The following is a 20,540-nucleotide window of genomic DNA, read 5'->3' on the forward strand; positions in this document are numbered from 1 at the left end:
AACATGTCAAACTACACAATTGAAAACAGCAGCCCATGTCACATTTACCGACTGAATGCCGATCTTCCAGCGCAGTCGACATCCAGTAACGTGCTACCTCATGGAGCAGGCAATGTACGAAGAGGTAAGAGCTGCAGTGAGTTCAGCTGTAATCTCCGCCCCTTTATTTTTTTGGTATGTAAAATATCAGTTAGATGAGCTTCTCCTCTACAGCCGTTTCCACTTGAGAGGTTATTTGTCATCTCTATGCACTGTGCTTGTGGGTGAATGCTCATTGGTTGTCACCTCTCGCACGGAAAGAGCCCACCCCTTTGACCAAAGAGAAAATCAATACGAGTCGTAGACTAGTTGGTCTCAGTCGTTGGGTACGTCACATTAGATGATTGGCTTCATGGGAGTGCATGGCCGACTGCCTCTGTTTAAATAAATGAAAGCCATGGCTGAAAATTTCTGGAAAAGTCATCCTCATCTAATGTGAAAGCCTGAAGAAGAATCCATTCATTTTAGTATTGTGTAATCCAACTAAAGTATGTTGTGTTAAGTGACTCTGTTATCTACTCAAACCCTGCATCCTAACCATGAGAAACATCTATTTTTAGTGATAACTCTTGTAAGTTGCTTTCCAGGAAATAAAGTTTGCTTCAATTTCAACTTTTAATTTTGAAATACACATTATAATCTATGTAAATTTTTCTCCAGTAAAACAAAGTTTATGCTTCTATGCCAACTTTCAATGCTGTCTTTGTACTATTTGTCGTCTGCATCTTTGCATAACAAAATTTCCATTTACTAAGATAAAGGGTTTTCACTGTACCAAAGTCTAATCACATGATGGTGCTGTAAAGCCATTTTATTTCTGTAATAAAATTATATTATGTCGAGTAAATGAGAGAACAGGAAAGGCAATATGAATATTAAATAGTCTTCAAAAGTTTCATTAAATTACAAAGTGCTTGCATCGTATGTCTGTAAGTGATATGATGTTATAATCATGTCAAGATAAATGTAGCTACAGATATTACATTGACCAAATTACTTAAATGTATATTTAGCACATATCATCACCCAAGCAATGCATTAAAGTATATTACAGTAGTTTAAATAAATTTAGTACCGCTGGAGCGGAGGTACATTAAGCCACATTGTCTGACAACATTTAAACAATAATGCTGTGACTTGAGGTTCAATACACAAGATACTTTTATTACCATTAAGATATTTTGTAGAGGACAGACAGACAGATTGATAGATACTGTATAAATATAACAGATACTATATTGCTATACAGTCAGGTTGGTGGAATTTGATTTAGTACATAATTTAAGAAGCTCAGAACAGAAATAACAACATAGAGCTAAAAATCTGAATATAAGCAGTAACTGGAATCATGCCAACTATTGGAGTTTAGTGGAAACTCCCATTCCGATACTGACTTGCTGAGACTATTAGTTGACTGAAACCAGGCGATAAGCTGGAGCAGGGTTATCTGTGATAATTTCACTAGGTTGCTACTATTTCTTTTGTACGTGTGTAATAAAGTAAGTTTATAGCCAATGAACTTTGATGCAGTGATGTAAACCTTTGTCATTTTCATTATGTTTATTTACAGTCTCATACCACTGGAAGTTAAATTAATGTAGCACTGAACCAATTGCCAGTTTGAGCCCAATCATACATGAAAATCACAAATTTTAAACTACGTATCACAGAGGCCTTTTGTCAGCAGATACTTTAAAAGCAAATAAAGGGAGGGCAGATGTAGTGAAGTGTTATGGTACTATCTAGACTTAGCACAACATAGCATATAATTATGGTACTTTACCTTTAATGATAATGTAGATGGTGTTTTACTGGCAGAATCCTGGCAATTACAGTGGAAATGTAAAACTCAGGACTAGGCCTCTGGCATAAAGTGAATGAATAATCACAGCCAATATGTCCTTCCATTTAAAACAATGAAACAAAGTAGCTCACACATGGCTCCCATTTATTATCATTAGAACGCTCATCTTGAAAACATCCTTCAGTTGGCATCTTCTGTAGCCCATGGGCATAAGAAGGTCATCTGCTCCTGCAGACAGACTGCCAAGAAAAAGTCAGGTATAAGAAAACTGGAACACGGTGGATGTAACAAGTATTCTCCAATTCCCAATGCTGCAGGTGTCCCAGTTTCCAGTGCAGGGAAACTTTACTTTTTTATCACCTTGTTAAAGACAGACTAATATTTATGACTGGCCTCGTTAGGTGCCTGACGTCTTGGTTAGTGAACTGTTTGCAGCTAAGATTTATTATATCTCAGTTAAAACCCTGTGAAGGACAGCCGGGTCCCATGCCCGGCAGGGACGCCTCTGCTGCTTATGTTCCGGGGGAGCCGCCATGGGAAGTCCAATACCTCCCGGGACGCTTGGTGGCAGCCTCCCTGGCCGACGGTGACTCCCAACCGCCGCAGGGCTCCGTGGGAGATGGAGTCCTCCACAGCTTGGTTGTGGCCCGGCGTGGCCGCTAGGGAGAGCTGCCTGCTTCCCACAGCCTGGCTGGACGAGCTTTCAGCCCCACCCGGAAGTGTAATTAGGACCAGGTGGTTAATCACCTGGAACGCTTCCGGGTGGGCTATAAAAGGGCCCAGCCACCACCACTCGAAGAGCCAGAGTTGGGAGGAAGGAGACGAAGCTTGCCTGGGAGGAGTGGTGGAGAATTGTGGTTTGTGTTGTGTTGTGTTTTGTTTGGTGCTTTGGGACTGTGTTTGGGCTGTGTGGCACGGGGAAGACGTGTCACACAGCTGAAGAAAAATAAAAGCCTGTGTGTTTTGTACACGTTGCCTCTGCATGGTCTGTGCCGAGTCGGGCGCTATATAGCGCCTTTTACAACCCATATGCAGTACATTGAAAGGTAAGCCAACTCACAAACTCTGTTTTGAATCACAGAAGAGTTTCTAAGTCCTGTGTATTTACAATCTTTCATTGGGATTTAATTAACATAACAAAACAAACTACAGTAACTGTGAAGCTGCCTTCAAGTTGTACTGACATAAGAAGCATCAGGCTTGCAAAAGAAGAAATTATACTAATTAGAATGCTGAAATAGAGCTGCTAGCTAACTAAGGAATGGTCTAATTATCCTAACGGGTCATCATAATTAATCACATACAGTATGTGCATTGGTGTAAAAAGGTAAGTAATTTATTAACATACTAAAAGCTGAGCAAATGCTATCAAGGCTGAGGTGTCCCTTTCTTAGGGTGTAATCCAGTCGTTTTTGGAATATTGGTAGCTGTTAAATGTATATAAGTTAACTTGATTCATATTACTAGCTTACAACAGGGTGTTTTGAATTCCCCAAAAGACCCCATCAGCCACACTACTACAAAATGCAGACATTAGTCTCTGTTTTTACCTCTGATCCACACTACTCTGGTGCTTTCAAACCCATTAAACAACGACTTTTGAAAACATTCACCAGACGTATACTTTTGGAAAAATTCAATCTCAGTGTTGTAAAGTGGATGGCAAAGACAGATTTTCGAAAAAAGCAGAATCTAATCATGCTGTGATTTGTTTGTGCTTATTATGTGGCCATTCTCTGAAGGGATCCTGCGCATTACAACATCTCATTTCCTGAATGATCATCCTTCACGGTATAAAGCCATATTACAGCGCAGCAATGCTTACCCGTATGCATTACCTATATTGCATTTTGCACAGTTTGAAAGCTGCACAAATACACTAAAGGAAAATCGTTTACTTAGTCACTAAAGTTTCAAAATAAATCTTGTACCTGGTGGCATTACCAGCCCTTCAAGGATTTTTCTGCTGCTGTATACATGCTCAGTGTAGGCAAGCATCTACACCACATTTGTTTTCTGCAATTTTAGCGTGGATGTAAAAATCCTACTATGCACAGCGATCACTTTGGTGTAAAAATTGTAGCGGGAAACCTTAATGTTAACCTTTTCAGTTATATTCCTTTTGTATAACTGCTATAAGCAGGATAAGTTCATTTAAGTATGCCCCCCAGGTAGCCCCTGGCCTTCAAATGAAGTATCATGTTTCTCTCTATGAAACCAATACAGGATGATCTATGGACCTTAAGTATTTATTATATTAGATTAACACATTATGAGCTATATGCTAAATATTCTTTTACATATTCATACACATTAAAACCTTCGTCAAATAAAATTTAGTGCACTAGTGATAACAATGGCAGGTGCATGGGGTGCTCCAAACCTGTCTATGTTAAATAAATTTCTTATAATTAAATATTGCATTAGTCTGAAGAAGTGATGATGTATAATCAGAATTAAGATTTTATTTTTTCTTATCAAGATGGCATTTTAAAATAAAAATTTAGTAGTGTAGATGTTGCCTAAGGTGTTTTAAATATAATTTTTGTGAGTTTAATAGTATTACTCTGTGTTAGGATCAGGATCTTGTTATATAAAGCATATAAAAATGCTGAGGAAAGCTCAATGTGACTCTGACAATATTATAGTTAAAATGTTGCAGTACAAGCTGAAATACACATAAAGCTAATGCAATTTCTCATTTCCACCATTTTGTTATATTTAATAATACCTATACTTCCACACTTATACAGTATGTGATCATTAATAGCATTAAGCCTAATTAATCGATTGGCAAAACTTAACTGGAAATGCTTGTCAGATCCCGCTCGCAAAGCGGAATTTCAAATAGCATTATCCAACCGTTTCGCAGCATTGGTGCCATCCGAAGACATCAACGTCGAAGAGCAACAAGTTTCGGATGCCATCATGGAAAGCGCCAAAGAACTATGTCCTCTCACATGCCACCGAACACAGCCGTGGATATCGGATGAATGCCTCGATATGGTAGATGAACAAAAAAGTGTAAAGCTGGTCGACTTTGAGCGATATCATCAGCTCAACAAGGACGTCCGACGCAGAATGAAGGAAGAATGCGAGGCTTACTGGAACCAAGTAGCGGCTGACTTGGAAGAAGCGGCCTGAAAGCATGAGTACCACACAATTTATCGAACGCTCCGACGCCTGAGTGGAAAAACCAAATCAACAAACGATAACATCCGAAAAGCCGATGGCACCTTCGTACGATCATCGACTGCGCAGTTACAACATTGGAAGGAGTTCTTCGATACACGGTACAATCACGACCTGCCACAAGGACCACTAGCAGAGCCACCACTCATCGAGGCACCAGAAACCCCAATGTCCAATGATGAACCGACCCTGGCGGAGGTGAAGATGGCCATCCGGACTTTGAAAAATGGTAAAGCGCCTGGTGTGGATGCGGTCACCGCAGAATCGATCAAGTCTGGCGGTGATGTTATACTCCGAGTGCACCTGCTTCTGCAAAACATTTGGCGTACAGAGACGATTCCAAGAACATGGAAGAAGGCCATCATTATCCCAATCTTCAAGAAAGGCGACAACCGAGAATGCCAAAACTACCGTGGCATCAGTCTGCTCTCGATAGTTGGAAAAGTCTTCATGAAAGTAATCCAATCACGCCTGCAGAAGCATCGTGAACAAACAAGCCGCGAGGAGCAAGCCAGCTTCAGGCCTCGTCGCGGTTGCTGTGACCAGATATTCAGCCTTCGCCAGGTTATGGAGGAGCAAATTTGATGTGGGAAACAGACGGTCATCGTCTTTATTGACTTTCGATCCGTGTTCAACTGTATCGCTTGGCCAGCACTTTGGATGACGCTGGAGACCGAGCACATCCCACTAAAAGTCATAAAGCTACTGCGGGAAAATTACAACGGATCATCGAGCCAAATACGCATCCGAAACGAGTTGTTGACTGAACTCGCCATTCGCACTGGAGTTCACCAGGGAGAAGTCGCCTCACTGCTGCTCTTCAACATCGTACTCTACGCCATTATGAGGAAAGTCTTCGGGGTCAGGCACCGTGATAGATCTAATGTTTGCAGATGACAGCAGTGTGCTGGCTAAGGATGACGCTGAAGCCACGGACATTCTCTACAAGATTGCCCGCGTCGCTCAGTCATATATAGATTGAAGATAAAACATTGAAAAGACGAAAGTGCTGACAACAGATGGATTGCCTACAAATGTCCACCTTGACGGCATCCAAATACAAGTTCAGCAGTTCAAATACCTTGGCTCACTGATCGAACAGAAGAAAGTCGTGTCCACGGTGGAGATCCACAGTCAAATAGGTCAAGCAACCACAGCATTCGCTTCTCTAAAGTAGTGCTTGTGGAAGCGAACAAATATTTCCATTCCGACCAAAATCCGCCTTTTCCGGACGCTGATCCTGCCGATTCTACTTTATGGATTCGAAAAGTGGACGATATTCAAGGACGGACCACAACAAACTTGAAGTTTGCCAGATGCGTTGCCTCCGGCAGATATTACGTGTATCACACCGAGACCGCCTTCGAAATGAGGACATCCAACGGAAATGTGACAACCTACCACCAATCGAGGAACAAATTCAAACACGTCAACTGCGATGGTTTGGCCATGTATGTCGAATGGATGCGAGCCGACTACCACACCATCTCCTCTGGCGTGAACGACCCACCCAGTGGCGAATCCAACGAACGGCACTGAAGAAAACATGGTTAAAACAGGTCAAAGATGACATCAGAAATCGCAGAATAAATCTCGACGAGGCCAGAACAATCGCCAATGATCGTCATGCATGGAAGCGAGTTGTGAAGGAGATCCGAAAACCATTGGTACCCACAGCAGCGTATGGGCTTAGGAGCCGATCTAGACCCAATGCCAGCTAGGGATCAGAGAAAGAGAGAGAGAGAGAGAGAGAGAGAAGCCTAAATAAAGACAATGCTATAAGTAGTACATTTAGCAAAGCAACACTAAGTAACAGCAGGGGACTGGTTAGGGCTGTTACCTCACTGCTACAAAACCAAACTTATTCACTGCCTTTGTGGTGTCTCCATTTTTCAAATGCCAGCACAGTCAGTGTCTGACTAGAGTTTCCATGTCCTGGATCTTAAACACTCTCCTATGTGTCTGGGCATTTTTCTCCAGGCACTCTGTTCTTCCTCCAACATCCCAAAGATGCTCTAATGTGGTCTGTATGGATGCTCACGGATGTGTGATTAGGTGTAGTGCACATGCCAATTTCCACCCTTGTGCCCTGGTCCCCACCAAAGCCGAACTGAAATATAGAGGCTTTAAAATTAATATATAGAGAAAAAAAGGCCGTCAAGACTTTAAGAAAATTCACTCAAGAAAAAAGTACAGTAACTTTAGCTGACTTATAAGTACATCAAGTTCAATACTGTATATATTCTAAAGTGTCACTATTAAGTAGGTCTTAGTGTCCTTAAATGGCAGCAATGTATCCTTGACAAAGACGGATGATGTCTTGCTGTGCTGTCGTTACATAAATATCTGTTACAGTTGGAAAAAGTAGGGCATAAAAATATATGAAATAAAGAAAAGTGCCAATGTCAAAACCCTAAATTGTTTCAAAGAGAGGCTAATTTCCTCAAATGAAAATTCAGAGAAGCAGGGTAGATAGCAGGAAAAGTCTACCAATATCTACATTTCTTTAATCTCTCTCACACAAGCCAACAGTTTAAACTGACATGCAATTCCTTTTGCTGTTCATTCTGAACTTGCCAAAAAGATAAAAATAAATACAATGCACCAAAGTAAGAGTACTGTATATTCAAGAAATCTGATCCACCAAGTGTGTCCTCCAGCTAAACAGGTCTTTTAGTCAAAAGGTATTCAGTATTGTGAAATAGTTGATAGTATTTAAAATTCACAATCTCAGTGACAGAAAGGAAAACAACCAATTTTAGATTGAAATCTGCTTTTGTGTAAAATAATCAAGTGACAGCTTAAATGTGCCTAATCATAATAATAACACTCTAACATGAACGAAGGACATTACATTACAGAGATGGAAGTTTCTTTCAACTTCTTTTAGAATGATAACTGCTAGAGTGATTATATTTTTTTAACCATCCATTTCCTTATCCTGTCTATTGTAATGTAAGTTCGGGCAGAATAAGGCACAAGGCAGAGCCCAGCCCTGTACTGGATACCATTCTATTGCAGGGCACACTGACTGATTGATACTAATTGTACTCAGTGATGGAAAGAAGGGTCACACCCATATTTTACTCACCAGTCAAAAATCCCTCCTGTTCTGGTATGAATATAAGATTATTTTATACATTTCCTTGTAAAATAATTGTCATCCTGAGGGCATTTTTGTTCTTAATCATAGTTCTACTGCTATAGCTTTGACTAAAAAATGCAGAGCTCTACATGGTTCTGCTAACGTGAATGTCAATGTACTGCAACACCTGCATCACAGGATAATTAAATTTGAATTACTAATACTTTACAAAAGCTATAAATCAGGAAGCACATTGTATGGGATGTTATATTGAATTAAACTTGGGCAGTGTCTTCAATATACCTTTGGTTGTTAGGCATTTCATTTCATTAGATTTGCAGCCTAGGAGGCTGCACTGCCTGTGTGGACAGAGAGTATTTTACCTATACTGTATTTCTCTGGGTTTTTTTTCTCTGGATAGTCTGGAACTCAAAGTTTAGGTCAGCTAGTCACCCTAAAATGACCCAGTGTGGGTATGCTTCTGAGCCCTGAGACTAGTAACGTGCCGAGCTGCTTCTTCTCTTGCACCCAATGGTATTGGCATGGGCTGCAGTTCCCAATGACCAAGAATTTGATTAAACAAGCCTGAGAATGGCATTTAAAAATATTTAGTCTTTAGGCTCTCAAAATTGCTGATCTATATGTAGTTCTTTATTTAGAGTCAACTTTTCACAGTCTGAGGAATGAACATCCACGCAGTAAAGAAGTGTTAATACAACTGGCACAACATGCAATGGGAAACAGCAAGAAATACTCCTGCCTCCTGTTCACTCAGTAAAAAAATGAATCAGAAATTCCTCTATTAAAAAAATAAAAAAAGCTTCTTTGAACATAAAGTGTTATATGGATAAATGTGATCTTTAAATTTTTTATTTTAAATTTGGGCTAAACTATTCCTTCTCTACTGTGGTGGGCTGGCGCCCTGCCCGGGGTTTGTTTCCTGCCTTGCGCCCTGTGTTGGCTGGCATTGGCTTCAGCAGACCCCCGTGACCCTGTAGTTAGGATATAGAGGGTAGGATAATGGATGGATATTCCTTCTCTATGTAAAAAACTCAAGTATCTATTCATTATCAAATAAGCCCAGAATACTATCATACAAGGCAGAAATCTGCCCTTGTGTGGTTCCAGTGTCAGGGTACACTAGTGCCTACATGCACCCTCAGTCAAAACTGGGCCAGTTTAGAATCATGAATTAACCCAACAGGCACATCTATTTGGTCTTTAAGGAGTACCCGGAGAAAAACACACTCGGACAAAACTTAACACCCCACAGTCAGCTGCCAGGCTAGGAATTGAACTTAGCACTCAAAGGCACCACCCGTGGCTCAACAGTGGTATAGAAATTTAGTAAATGTAAAGCTGCACAGGGCTGGTGCTTCAGGAGATGACTGATTTTGGAATTTGGCAAAGGACATTCTGCAGGATTTCCAACCTTATTCTGAAAACACTGCAGGGGAGACAAAGAAATCCTGATTTAGTTTATTCCAACTGTTATATTATTGAATTACAAATTTTCTGTCTCATGAGAAGAGGAAGATTAAGCTGTAAGGCATCTTATGTTCTCCAAAACTAGATGACAGATGACCTTCAGGATGAGGTGGATCAGGTGGTTTGTAGTATGAACGTTACGACAAAACATCTGGAGAAGTGTCTTGATGTTACCAAGTCAGCATGGAGCAAAATCCCCTAAGAATGTTTGCAGCACCTTCCTGAATCCATGCTGTTTTGGAGAGAAAAGGGGGTTCTACCCAGTTACTAGATACATGGACCTACTAAAGTCACCACTGAGTGTATATGCACACCTCAGTCACTTGTCATAACACATGAGATGAATAATCTCTGCACCAGTCAAACTGTACACTTTATTTGTACTGTTCTGTAGGACATGTTTGTCCAAATTCCTCTTTGTTTTTCAGTTTTCCAACCGTACTTTTAAATGCCTTTCCAAGAGATGGCTTGCTTTGCTAAAACATGAACAGACCGCACCCTTGTGAAGGAAATCAGCTTCTGTATAGATTAGCAGCACACTGTAATGAATTCTCCTGAGGATCTGCTTGCTAAAATTAAGGGTCAGGGCAGATCAGCCTGCTTACATGAAATCTTCATCCAACTCAAAATATTTTTAGTGGCAGTCAGCTCACAGGAATAAATAAATCTTTGGACAATACGTATCTTATTTTTATAAAGAAAGTTTTAAATGGGCTTTTACAAAACAAGGAAGCTAATACACAACAGAGGAAATTAACATGCATGCTAGATATACAACCTAAATCCTTTCTCCTACGGGACAAATAAACAACTGTTAAGTTATTTGTGAAGAACGGCAGTTGCTGAACTCTTTCACAGATGCTAAAATTCATTATGAACTGAATTACCAAGGGGATTACTGCTCTGTGTTGTCCACTACCTCTTTATGGCTGCTGAAAAAGAATTTTTCATTGAATTGCTCCATACATGTGTTCTGGAATATGATTTTTATATCTTACCTGTCATAAATGTTAAAGGTACAGAAAATTAATATTAAGATTTAGCTTCAATATTACTGTCAAATGAGAACGTTTTAAAAGAAACGCCTTTTTGTGGCACAGAATTCAGTTTGTAATGCTTTTTTCTTGGCCACTAAAGCTCTCACACCCATTCTCAACAGATTACTGTAGCTTTCTTTCCCTTACTGTGATTCCAGTCAACATTTAAGATTTGTGCATTCTTTCAGTGTTAGCATCTCACGTAGTGTCAGTGTCTTCGCCAGGAAAGAATGCAGATAAGCTGAAAAAAGTATACACTATGAAAATAAGACAACAGCTTCAAAGTTAGTTTCAACTGGCCTTGTAATTATTCACAAATCTTCCTTTATTAAATATGAGAATAAATACCAGATGCTTTTTAATTTTCTGTGTATAGATACTGTATACTTTTACACAATCTTTACATAGTGCCTTTCATAGTTAGCACTATCACAAGGTACTTTACAAAACAAAACATTATTACAGTTCAAAAAGAGAATGCAATGAAATACATTGAAATTCATAAATATAAGCAGAGCAGAAAAGCTAAAAGAACAGTACATCAAAAATGGCAAGAATAAAGCAGAACCAGAAAATTAAGCGTCACAGACAAAAGATGCAAATATCAGTTTCCGAAAGGAGCTGACAACTCGTGGCTCTTCAGTTTGGACTTGGAACGATGAGACTGAGGAACCCCTGAGAAAAGACATAAGGGAAGAGTTCCAGAGGGTGGGCACCACAAAGATGAAGGATCGTGAGGCCTTGAAGTACTGTGTAGCTGGCTCCACGGATCTCAGCTGTCACACAGGTTTATGAGGGATAAGCTGTGTAGACAGATTTCTGGGGTGTTCTTTTTCAGTGCTTTGCAGGTGAGTAGCGGGATCCTGATGAGGATTCTGAAATGGACAGGAAGCCAATGAAGTCTAGCGAGCTGTGGCATTACGAGCTCATGGTATTTTGTAAATGTCAGGACTTTGCAAGCAGCATTCTGTATCATTCTTAGACTACAATACTGCTTGCATAAAGGCCTCTGAAGGAAGAGCTGCAGTAAGTTAGGTTGTTGCCCACTTAAATATACTATTGCATCTGTACAAAACCTGCAGGCCCACTGCAAGGCTCCTAATGTCCTAATGTCAGGACATTAGGGGACAAAAGCAGTCTGTGGCCTAAGAAAAGGTTAGATACATAGAAGCATATAGACAGACACTGTAGGATAAAAAGTAATGCTGCCTTGGGTTAACGTTTTGACACAAAAATAATTAAATAACAACAAAACAGTTACTTTTGTTTGCTGATTAGTACTCACAGTAGAGCCAGCCTGGCTTAATTTGATCTTAAGCACACCTCCTAACATTCCAAATTATTACCAGACTCCCCAGTTAAGAAACATTGAATTCTTTTTAAAAGAGAATAAACTGGAAGCACGAGGCCAAGTTTTACATTAATGTACACTACCTCAGATTTGTACTAGGTGGGACTGGTCACACTATTGTGTCTATTAGGTCAGTGCTGGGTATTATCTTGTACACCTCCCTCTCAAAATAAAACTCTCACTTTTATAAAACATTATTCGAATTCTTTGAAAGAAACAAACAGTGTCACGTTTGAGGTGGAGTTAAAAAATGTATAAGAAAGTCAGCAGTGCCTAGCAGTCAGTATGAAGGTGTCAAAACTGCCCCTATACAGTACTAGATTTTCAGTTTGGTTCTGCTTCAGAGAAGTCCTGTTATACTAGGGCACAGACAAAACTAAACTTTCATATAAGTTGCAACATTTACTGTTTCAGCAATTAAAAACTAAATATTGATATACAGCGCTGCATTTAAATATAAAAACACTTCAGCATATTACATAACAAAACACTACATTCATCCATTCAGTATTGATCCACTTAATCAAGTTCAGAGTTATGTTAGCCAGAACCTACCCTGGCCACACTAGGCAAGTGGGAGGTACCAGCCCTGGACCAGGCGCCAGTCTACCACAGGTGATGACAACAATATTTTTTCTGATGGAATTGTCTTTAGTTGCTGATTTACTGTTCCTTTCGTTTTTAGTAGCATTCTTTCTAGCTAACTCATTTTATTCTGGTTTCAGCAAAACCGGTTATAAATGTGACAAGATATTTTTGGTATTTAGAACTTAATTTACTTTGTGCAATCTTAAATGCTGATGGTTAAACGAGCACAGTTCTGCTATTGGTTTCATAAATTTACATCCTGCAGTAATTTTGTAGAATTATATTTCCTATTTTAATCTGAAACAAGGATACACAATGAAATTGTTTCAGCATTTGAATAAATGTACATTTTGGTGAAAAAAGTGTTTAGCTGAGGTCAGTGTACATCAATGCATGAAGAAATCATGCAAAAAAAGTCACAAACATTTCCTGTACCCCATTCATTTTCTGCCTCTCCTATATCAAAGATATTAGAATAGAGAAGCAAAAATGTAGTAATGTTAACCATTTGTTTTGTAGAAGCAATAATCAAGTTAAACTAGAGTCTTCATGTTGTGCAAAAATGTTTTTATAACTAAATATTACAATTACATAATGCACAAATACATTCTTTTTGAATATTTATAAACAATTACAGTTAAAAAAATGCATATTGGCAACATTACAGTGTTAGATCTGTGCTTAAGTACACATCATAATAGTCTGTGTTTATTTGATATTTGCTCAACACACCAACAGAGACTGGATGCTGTAACTTTTAAATTACCACTGCCCTCTTCTGGAGGACTATAGAAGTGCACACAGTTCCAAATGTGGGTACAGTCAAAGCTGCACATTCAAGTTCAAGTACTTTATTGTCATCGTGTAACACAACAAAATTAGTTTTTGTGACAGCCCCAAGGTGCATTTAAAGAAAATTCATTACAGATCTATACTACAACAAGGTATTTATAAAGCCAAGCAAGGTTGCCAGACGTTCCAAGTTCAACAGACAAATCCAGTGTCCTGCATTGCCTCAGAAAGTCCCGACAGAACAAAAATTGTATGTAGAAAAAAAAAAATTTAATTAAATTTTCATATTCAATATCTAGTTAAAGAGGCTCACAAAATTTTTGTAGGCAGCCTCGAGTATCACCTTTAATGAATAAATGTTGTCACTGTCAGCTGAATCTGAGTGTTTAAATTGTGTGTTTTCATGTATGTCGTTTGCTCATGTTGTCGTACATTTCTCGAGCCCAACATGGCTGCTCATTCTCGTGTGTAATTCGTTGTGAAAGTGAAATGATATTGATAAAGACTTTTCAACTAACAAGGTAGGTCATATCTGTATATCTGCATTCTATTTACATATATAGTGTTGTATGATATGAAACATAAAACATGTTACAAGTTATATTAAACATACCTGTACTTCTGTGACTATTTTATATATGTTATCTTCTATATATGTACTTATTTACATATACTTATATGTTTAGATTACATATGTTTATATATCTATAATTAGAATTTAATTAAAGTGATCTATTTTTGTCTTCCTTAGTTCCTTAATATCTTTGTTTTGGTCAATCGAAATGGTGGCTCCCAAAATGGGATTTTTGGAAAGATGGCAATCTTGAAACCAAGTAACTAAGGCATATAACTGTTCTCCAACAATTACCTCAATTTATCATTTTATTCTTTTACTTCTTAAGCAGGGTGAAATGGGTGATGTACAAAGCAACAGCATACACTATTACTGGCCATTATCAAACCCACTCAATCCAGTTCAGGGCTGTATGAGATGGAGCGGGGACAGCATCAGGTGCATGGCAACAACAACGCTCTGAACAGGCTGCCAGCCAATCACAGGCCATACTCATCCACACACCATGAGACAATTTAACACTGACAATCAACCTAAAATGAATATTGTAAAGATATGGGTGATAAATTGATGGGACTAGAGAAAATTTACTTAAGACAAGTGAAGCATGTGCCTACTGAACATAGACAGTGACATGGTGAGACATTCAAGGCCAGGACACTGAATTTTTAAAGATGGCTATACTGTATTATACCACAATAACACAACATTTGCAACTCTTAATTCAAATGTCAAGTTTATTCATGGGTTTATGAAAATTGAAGAACAGATGAATTTAACCTTGGATAAATCCACCAAAAATGTTACGTTTGTCATCCTTCCACGACATCAAAAACCTGCTTTTCTTAATTTATAAATATTGCATATCAAAGACACTTTCTTAACATGCAAGGAGTAGAAAAGTACTACAACTAAAATTGACCATTGTAAATTTGTATTGCCTGACTGTTCAAAATCTTTCATAATTACACTGTAGTTGCAAGGGCCCAAAGTACAATGCTCAAAAGAATTAAGGGAACACTCAGTCATCACAGTCTAACACCAAGTCAAGCTTCAGGAATATCAAACTGTCCAGTTACGAAGTATAAGTGATTGTGAGTCAACTTCACCTGCTTTGGTGCAAAAAGTGACAACAGGTGCACTGAAGAGGCAACAGCAACGCAATCTTAAAAAGAGAATGGTTTTGAAGGTGATGGCCACAGACAATTGCTCTCTCTCCTTATCCTTCCTGACCGATTCTTCTCTAGTTTTGCATTGTGCTAGTGTCCTTGTCACTACTGGCAGCATGAGGTAGTTGCACAGGTAGTCCAGCTCATCCAGGCTCGCATGTGCTGTGACAAAAAGGTTTGCTGCATCTCCCAGCACAGTCTCAAGAGCATGGAGGAGATAAAAGGAGACGGGCCATTACATGAGGAGAGCTGCACAGGGATGTAGAAGGACAACAACCCAGCAGTCGGACCGGTATCTGCTCCTTTCTGCAACAAAGAATAGGAAGAGCACTACCAGAGCCCAACAAAATGACCTCCAGCTGGCTACTGGTGTGCTTGTTTCTTATCAAATTGTCAGAAACAGACTGAATGGCAAGAAGATCTGCCATCCTCTAGTGGAACCTGTGCCCACAGTCCATCACTGTGCAGCTTGATTGGCATTCGCCAGAGAATACCACAATTGGCAGCTCGGCCATTGGCACCCCATTCTCTTTATAGGTGAGAACAGGTTCACAATGAGCACACAACAGATGTGGAGGAGTCTGGAGCTGCAATGGTGAACATTATGCAGCCTGTAACATCATCCAGCATGACTGGTTTGGTGGTAGGTCAGTGATGGTCTGGGAGGCAAATTCTTGGAGGGTTGCACAGACCTCCAAGTGCTAGGCAACACTACCCTGACTATTGTTAGGTACTGGGATGAAATCCTCCGAGCCATTGTCAGCCCTTCTGCTTGAGCAGTGGGCCCTGAGTTTCTCCTAGTGCAGTACAATGCCTGGGCTCATGTGGCCATTGTGTGTAGGCAGTTTCTGGATGACAAAGGCATTGATGCCACTGACTGGCCTGCCAGTTCCCCAGACCTGAATCGAACTGAGAATAATTGGGACGTTATGTATTGGTGCATCCGATGCCACCAAGCAGCACCACACACTGTCCAGGAGCTCACTGATGCCCTATTCCAGGTCTGGGAGAAAATTCCTCAGTACACCATCCTCTGCCGTCTCATCAGGAGCATGCCCAGACATTGTCAGGACTGCATAAAGGCACAAGGAGGGCACACACACTACTGAGTCACATTATGAGCTGCCGTGATGAAATTCACGCAAATTGAATCAGCCCGTGATTTCAATTTTTGACTTTGATTTTCAGTGTGACGTTGAATCCATACCTTAATGGGTTAGTGATTTTGGTTTCCATTGACCATCATTTTGTTCTCAATAAATTACTCAGTAAAGATTTTCCACCTGAATAGTTCGTTCACCAAGATCTTATGTGTGATTTAAGTATTCCACTAATTTTTTTGAGCAGTGTATAAATAAAAAGAATAAATACTTCAAGTTCTTAAATCTTTACACTGACTTTCACTTATATTTGGAGCTGATTTTAATATTCTATTTTTGAGATATAAGACTGCAAACCCTCTTTTGCTTTAGAAAAATTACTAGTACCTATATTTATTTATCTAAATTTAACCCCACTACACCAACTTATATTGCTGAAGTAATATCTAAATTAAATCAATCTACCTGCCACCTAGATCCTGCACCTACTTCACTGATTAAGGCTTGCACTGACCAACTTTCTGCCCCCATTTCTCACTTTATCAACTGTAGTTTCCGCACCTGTGTTGTACCAAGTGATTTAAAAACTGTTGCTGTAATCCCTGTTTTAAAAAAACCTGGCTCAGATCCCTTACAGCTAAAATTTTACTGCCCAATTTTTAATCTTCCGTTTATGACTAAGATCTTAGAAAAGGTTGTTGCTGCTCAACTCAATGATTATTTAAATTTACATAACCTGCTTGAGCCTTTTCAATCGGGATTCAGAACCCTACTTAGCACTGAAACTGCTTTACTTAAGGTAGCCAATGACATACTGATGATAACCGCAGATTCTGGGATGGCTGCTATTCTAGTTCTTCTTGACTTGAGCGCAGCGTTTAAAACAGTTAACCATGACATTTTACTGTCCCGACTTTCAGCTATTGGTATCTCCGGTGCTGCTCTTTCTTGGATCACATCTTGGCTCAGTGATCGCCAGTATTATGTCTTCATTAGGGAATCCAAATCTGACACAACTTCATTCACACAAGGTATCCCTCAAGGGTCAGTTCTATCCTATTCAACATCTCTCTGCTCCCATTAGGAGAGATTATCCGTCGGTATGGTCGGAACTTCCACTGCTATGCCGATGACACACAACTTTATGTAAGCGTGGATGGAACTGCAACATCTTCACATGTTGCACTGACTGATTGCATTCATGAAATAAATCATTGAATGACAGATCATTTTTTACAGCTTAATCCTGACAAAACAGAAATCTTATTAGTTGGCACTAAATCTGTTCTCTCTACCCTTCGTGGGCTAAAAATTAACATTGATGGGATCCTGGTTCAACCCTCAGCATCAGTCCATAATTTGCGTGTCATCTTTGATCAGCTTCTTACTTTTCAATCACACATTAGCTCAATAGTACAGACAGCCTTTTTCATCATCACAACATTGCTCATCTGCATTCTTTCATCAGTGTGAAAGATACTGAGTCACTCATTCACACTTCATCATTACCAGTCTGGACTATTGCAAGGCTTTGTTTCATGGCCTCCTGACTAAATATATTAACAGATTACAGTATGTTCAGAATTCTGCTGCTCATTTACTTACACACACTGAAAAATCTGCTCACATCACTCCTGTCTTCTATGATTTACATTGGTTACCAATTTCTTCAAGAATCAAATATAAAATTATTCTCACTTTCAAGGCCCTTCATGGTTTAGCCCCTCATTATCTGTCTGAGCTGCTGCTTCCGTACACTCCTGCCCGTGCATTATGACCATCGGATGCTAAGCTACTCACTGTACCTAAATACAGGTTAATAACTATGGGTGGCAGAGCTTTCAGAGTGATAGCCCCTAAAATTTGGAATTCTCTCCCTTAGTATGGAAAAGTCTATTATTCATTTCAAACATCTGTTAAAAACACATCTCTTCAAAGAGTATTATTCTTCTTCATGTATGTAATTTCTACTGTCTTGTATTGAATTGTAAAGTGTCCTTGAGTGTATGAAAGGCACTACATAAATAAAAGTTATTATTATTATATTATTATACTCAAGTACAGTGCCAAATTTTTGAATCCAATATATAAATGCATTCTAAAGGGGTATATGTATAAAATATATATATATATATATATATATATATAGTTAGTGGGATATGGCCGTTCATCCCGGCCAATACCCCTAGGTGGAGCCCTTCTTGCAACATAGCGGTGCCCCGAATTCCAGCAGGGCATCATGGACAGTGGAGTTTTTCATCGCAGCCCTAATGGATACCATGGGGACCTCCAGGGGACGCTGCAGGGAGGAGCAGGGACTGTTATTTTCCATATAACCCAGAAGTACGTCTTAGGCACAGCAACAGAGGAAATTATGTACTTCCGGGATGAAAAAGAAGAGTTTTGATCTGACCCGGAAGTGCTAGGAAGTCACATGGACTAAGGGTTCTGAAGCACTTCCGGGTCAAGGACTATAAAGGACTCTGGGAAATCCCAGACAGGTGAGCTGAGTCGGGAGGAAGGGTGGCAACGCAATTGGGAGTAGGAGGATTGATTTTTGTATTGTATTGACTAATATTTATGAGTATTGTGGAGTGAAGGGTGCTTTGTGCACTGTATTGTCCGAATAAATATTATTATTGGACTTTTATCTGGTGTCTGATCCGAGGGTTCAAGGGGACGACAGTGCCCCTATCTGTCACAATATATATAAATACATACAGGGTGGTCCAGATATAATTGTGCAGATCCAGATCGTCTGGATGACTTTGATTTATTCCTGTTTGGCGTGAAAACAATTCTTCATGTCGTCAGTTCACACACTTCTCGATGGTCTGGGATTTTTTGGGTGATTTTCTATGTAATAAACTTAATATATATATATATATATATATATATATATATATATATATATATATATATATATACACACACACACATATATAGTGGCACACGACCAGGTCCTTACCTGGCTGGGATGCCTGTATAATGGAAGGACCAGGGGAGAGGAACACATACAGGACATTATCTCCCCTGGAGCCAACAGTGCTCCATGTAAGACGGAGTTCGTCACTGCCCTGTTGGGTTCCGTGGGTGCAGCCAGAGTGTGCTGCAGGGACTGTGGAGACCTACTTTGTCAGGCTACTATCTCACCCGCAAGTGCTTCTGGACCATGCTAACGGTCAACCGGAAGCACTCCCGGACGCTGGATAAAAGGAACCCGCTGTTACTACTTGAGGAGCCAGAGTTAGGAGGAAGAGTGAAGCTTGCTGGAGGAAAATTGGAGACTGAAGGACAGAGAAAGAGAGAAGATAAAAGAAAGAAGAAGAAACAAAAGTGCTATGTGCTTTATTGGTGTTTGTAACTGTGATGTCCCACAGTTTCCTACAGCCAAATAAAAAAATACCTGTTGTTGAACTTGTGTCCACGGCTGTCTGCGTCAGCTTTGGAGAGCTGCTGCACCCCCTGGTGATAACTACAAATTTTTTTTTTTATATATAATAATTGTACTTAAGAAAATTACATCGCCAGTTGCGCACATAACATGTTAGCCAATTACAGCATGGGATCTTGCACTCTGAAGTTTTCAATATTCATGGATTCAATATCCCATAAGCACCTTAAGCATGGGAAAGGTGCAATATAAATAAAACGTACAGTGTATTATTATTATTTTGGTTTGAAAATGTCAAAGAGCTCTCTTCAAAGGGGCAGTACAACAAAATAATTCTATTTAAAATAGACTTTAGCATGTTTCTGAGATTCAATATAATAGATGGCTTATAAGAAAATGTATTCCGTAGAATGACACAAACTTAATCATCACGTTTGCTCACGATACAAGAATAATGTTCTACAGTCTGCGGTGGGCTGGTGCCCTGCCCGGGGTTTGTTTCCTGCCTTGAGCCCTGTGTTGGCTGGGATTGGCTCCAGCAGAGCCCCGTGACCCTGTAGTTAGGATATAGCGGGTTGGATAATGGATGGATGGATGTTTTACAGTGTTGCTTCATTGTTGGATAAAAAATAAAATCTTAACTCTGGCACTGTGGAATATACTGTAGAATTTGCTATATACTGTAAAATGCTATAATTTGGGTTGTGAATATCTTAAATAGACATATTACATCATACAATGATATGCAGTTTGCAAATGAAAGGCCACACCACCTTGTACTTCTATTTGCAGCATGGAGAACAGCTACTTTTCTTGGCACACATGCATTTCTATGCAGGACAGTTCCAGCTCATTTGAATAAAGCAGTACGGATGTACATTTAAATGGCAGTGAAACTTTCAATGGAAATGTTTTTGCTTTGGAACA

General features: G+C 39.5%; 1 protein-coding gene across 8 annotated transcripts in view; it reads right to left on the reverse strand.

Moving 5' to 3' along the window:
* The window catches only part of kalrna (kalirin RhoGEF kinase a), a 758,514-nt gene that overhangs the window by 150,165 nt on the left and 587,809 nt on the right, over positions 1-20,540 (reverse strand). The window contains exon 35 of one of the 8 annotated variants that reach the window (XM_039757411.1): positions 10,931-11,520. The exons of the other annotated variants lie outside the window; for them this stretch is intronic. Within the exon in view, the coding sequence (XP_039613345.1) occupies positions 11,480-11,520 (41 nt within the window). The 3' untranslated portion in view covers positions 10,931-11,479. Of the gene's footprint in view, positions 1-10,930; positions 11,521-20,540 lie in introns of those variants that run through there. 8 annotated transcript variants of the gene reach the window in all.

Source organism: Polypterus senegalus, chromosome 6, assembly GCF_016835505.1.
Source record: "Polypterus senegalus isolate Bchr_013 chromosome 6, ASM1683550v1, whole genome shotgun sequence".
NCBI lineage: Eukaryota > Metazoa > Chordata > Cladistia > Polypteriformes > Polypteridae > Polypterus > Polypterus senegalus.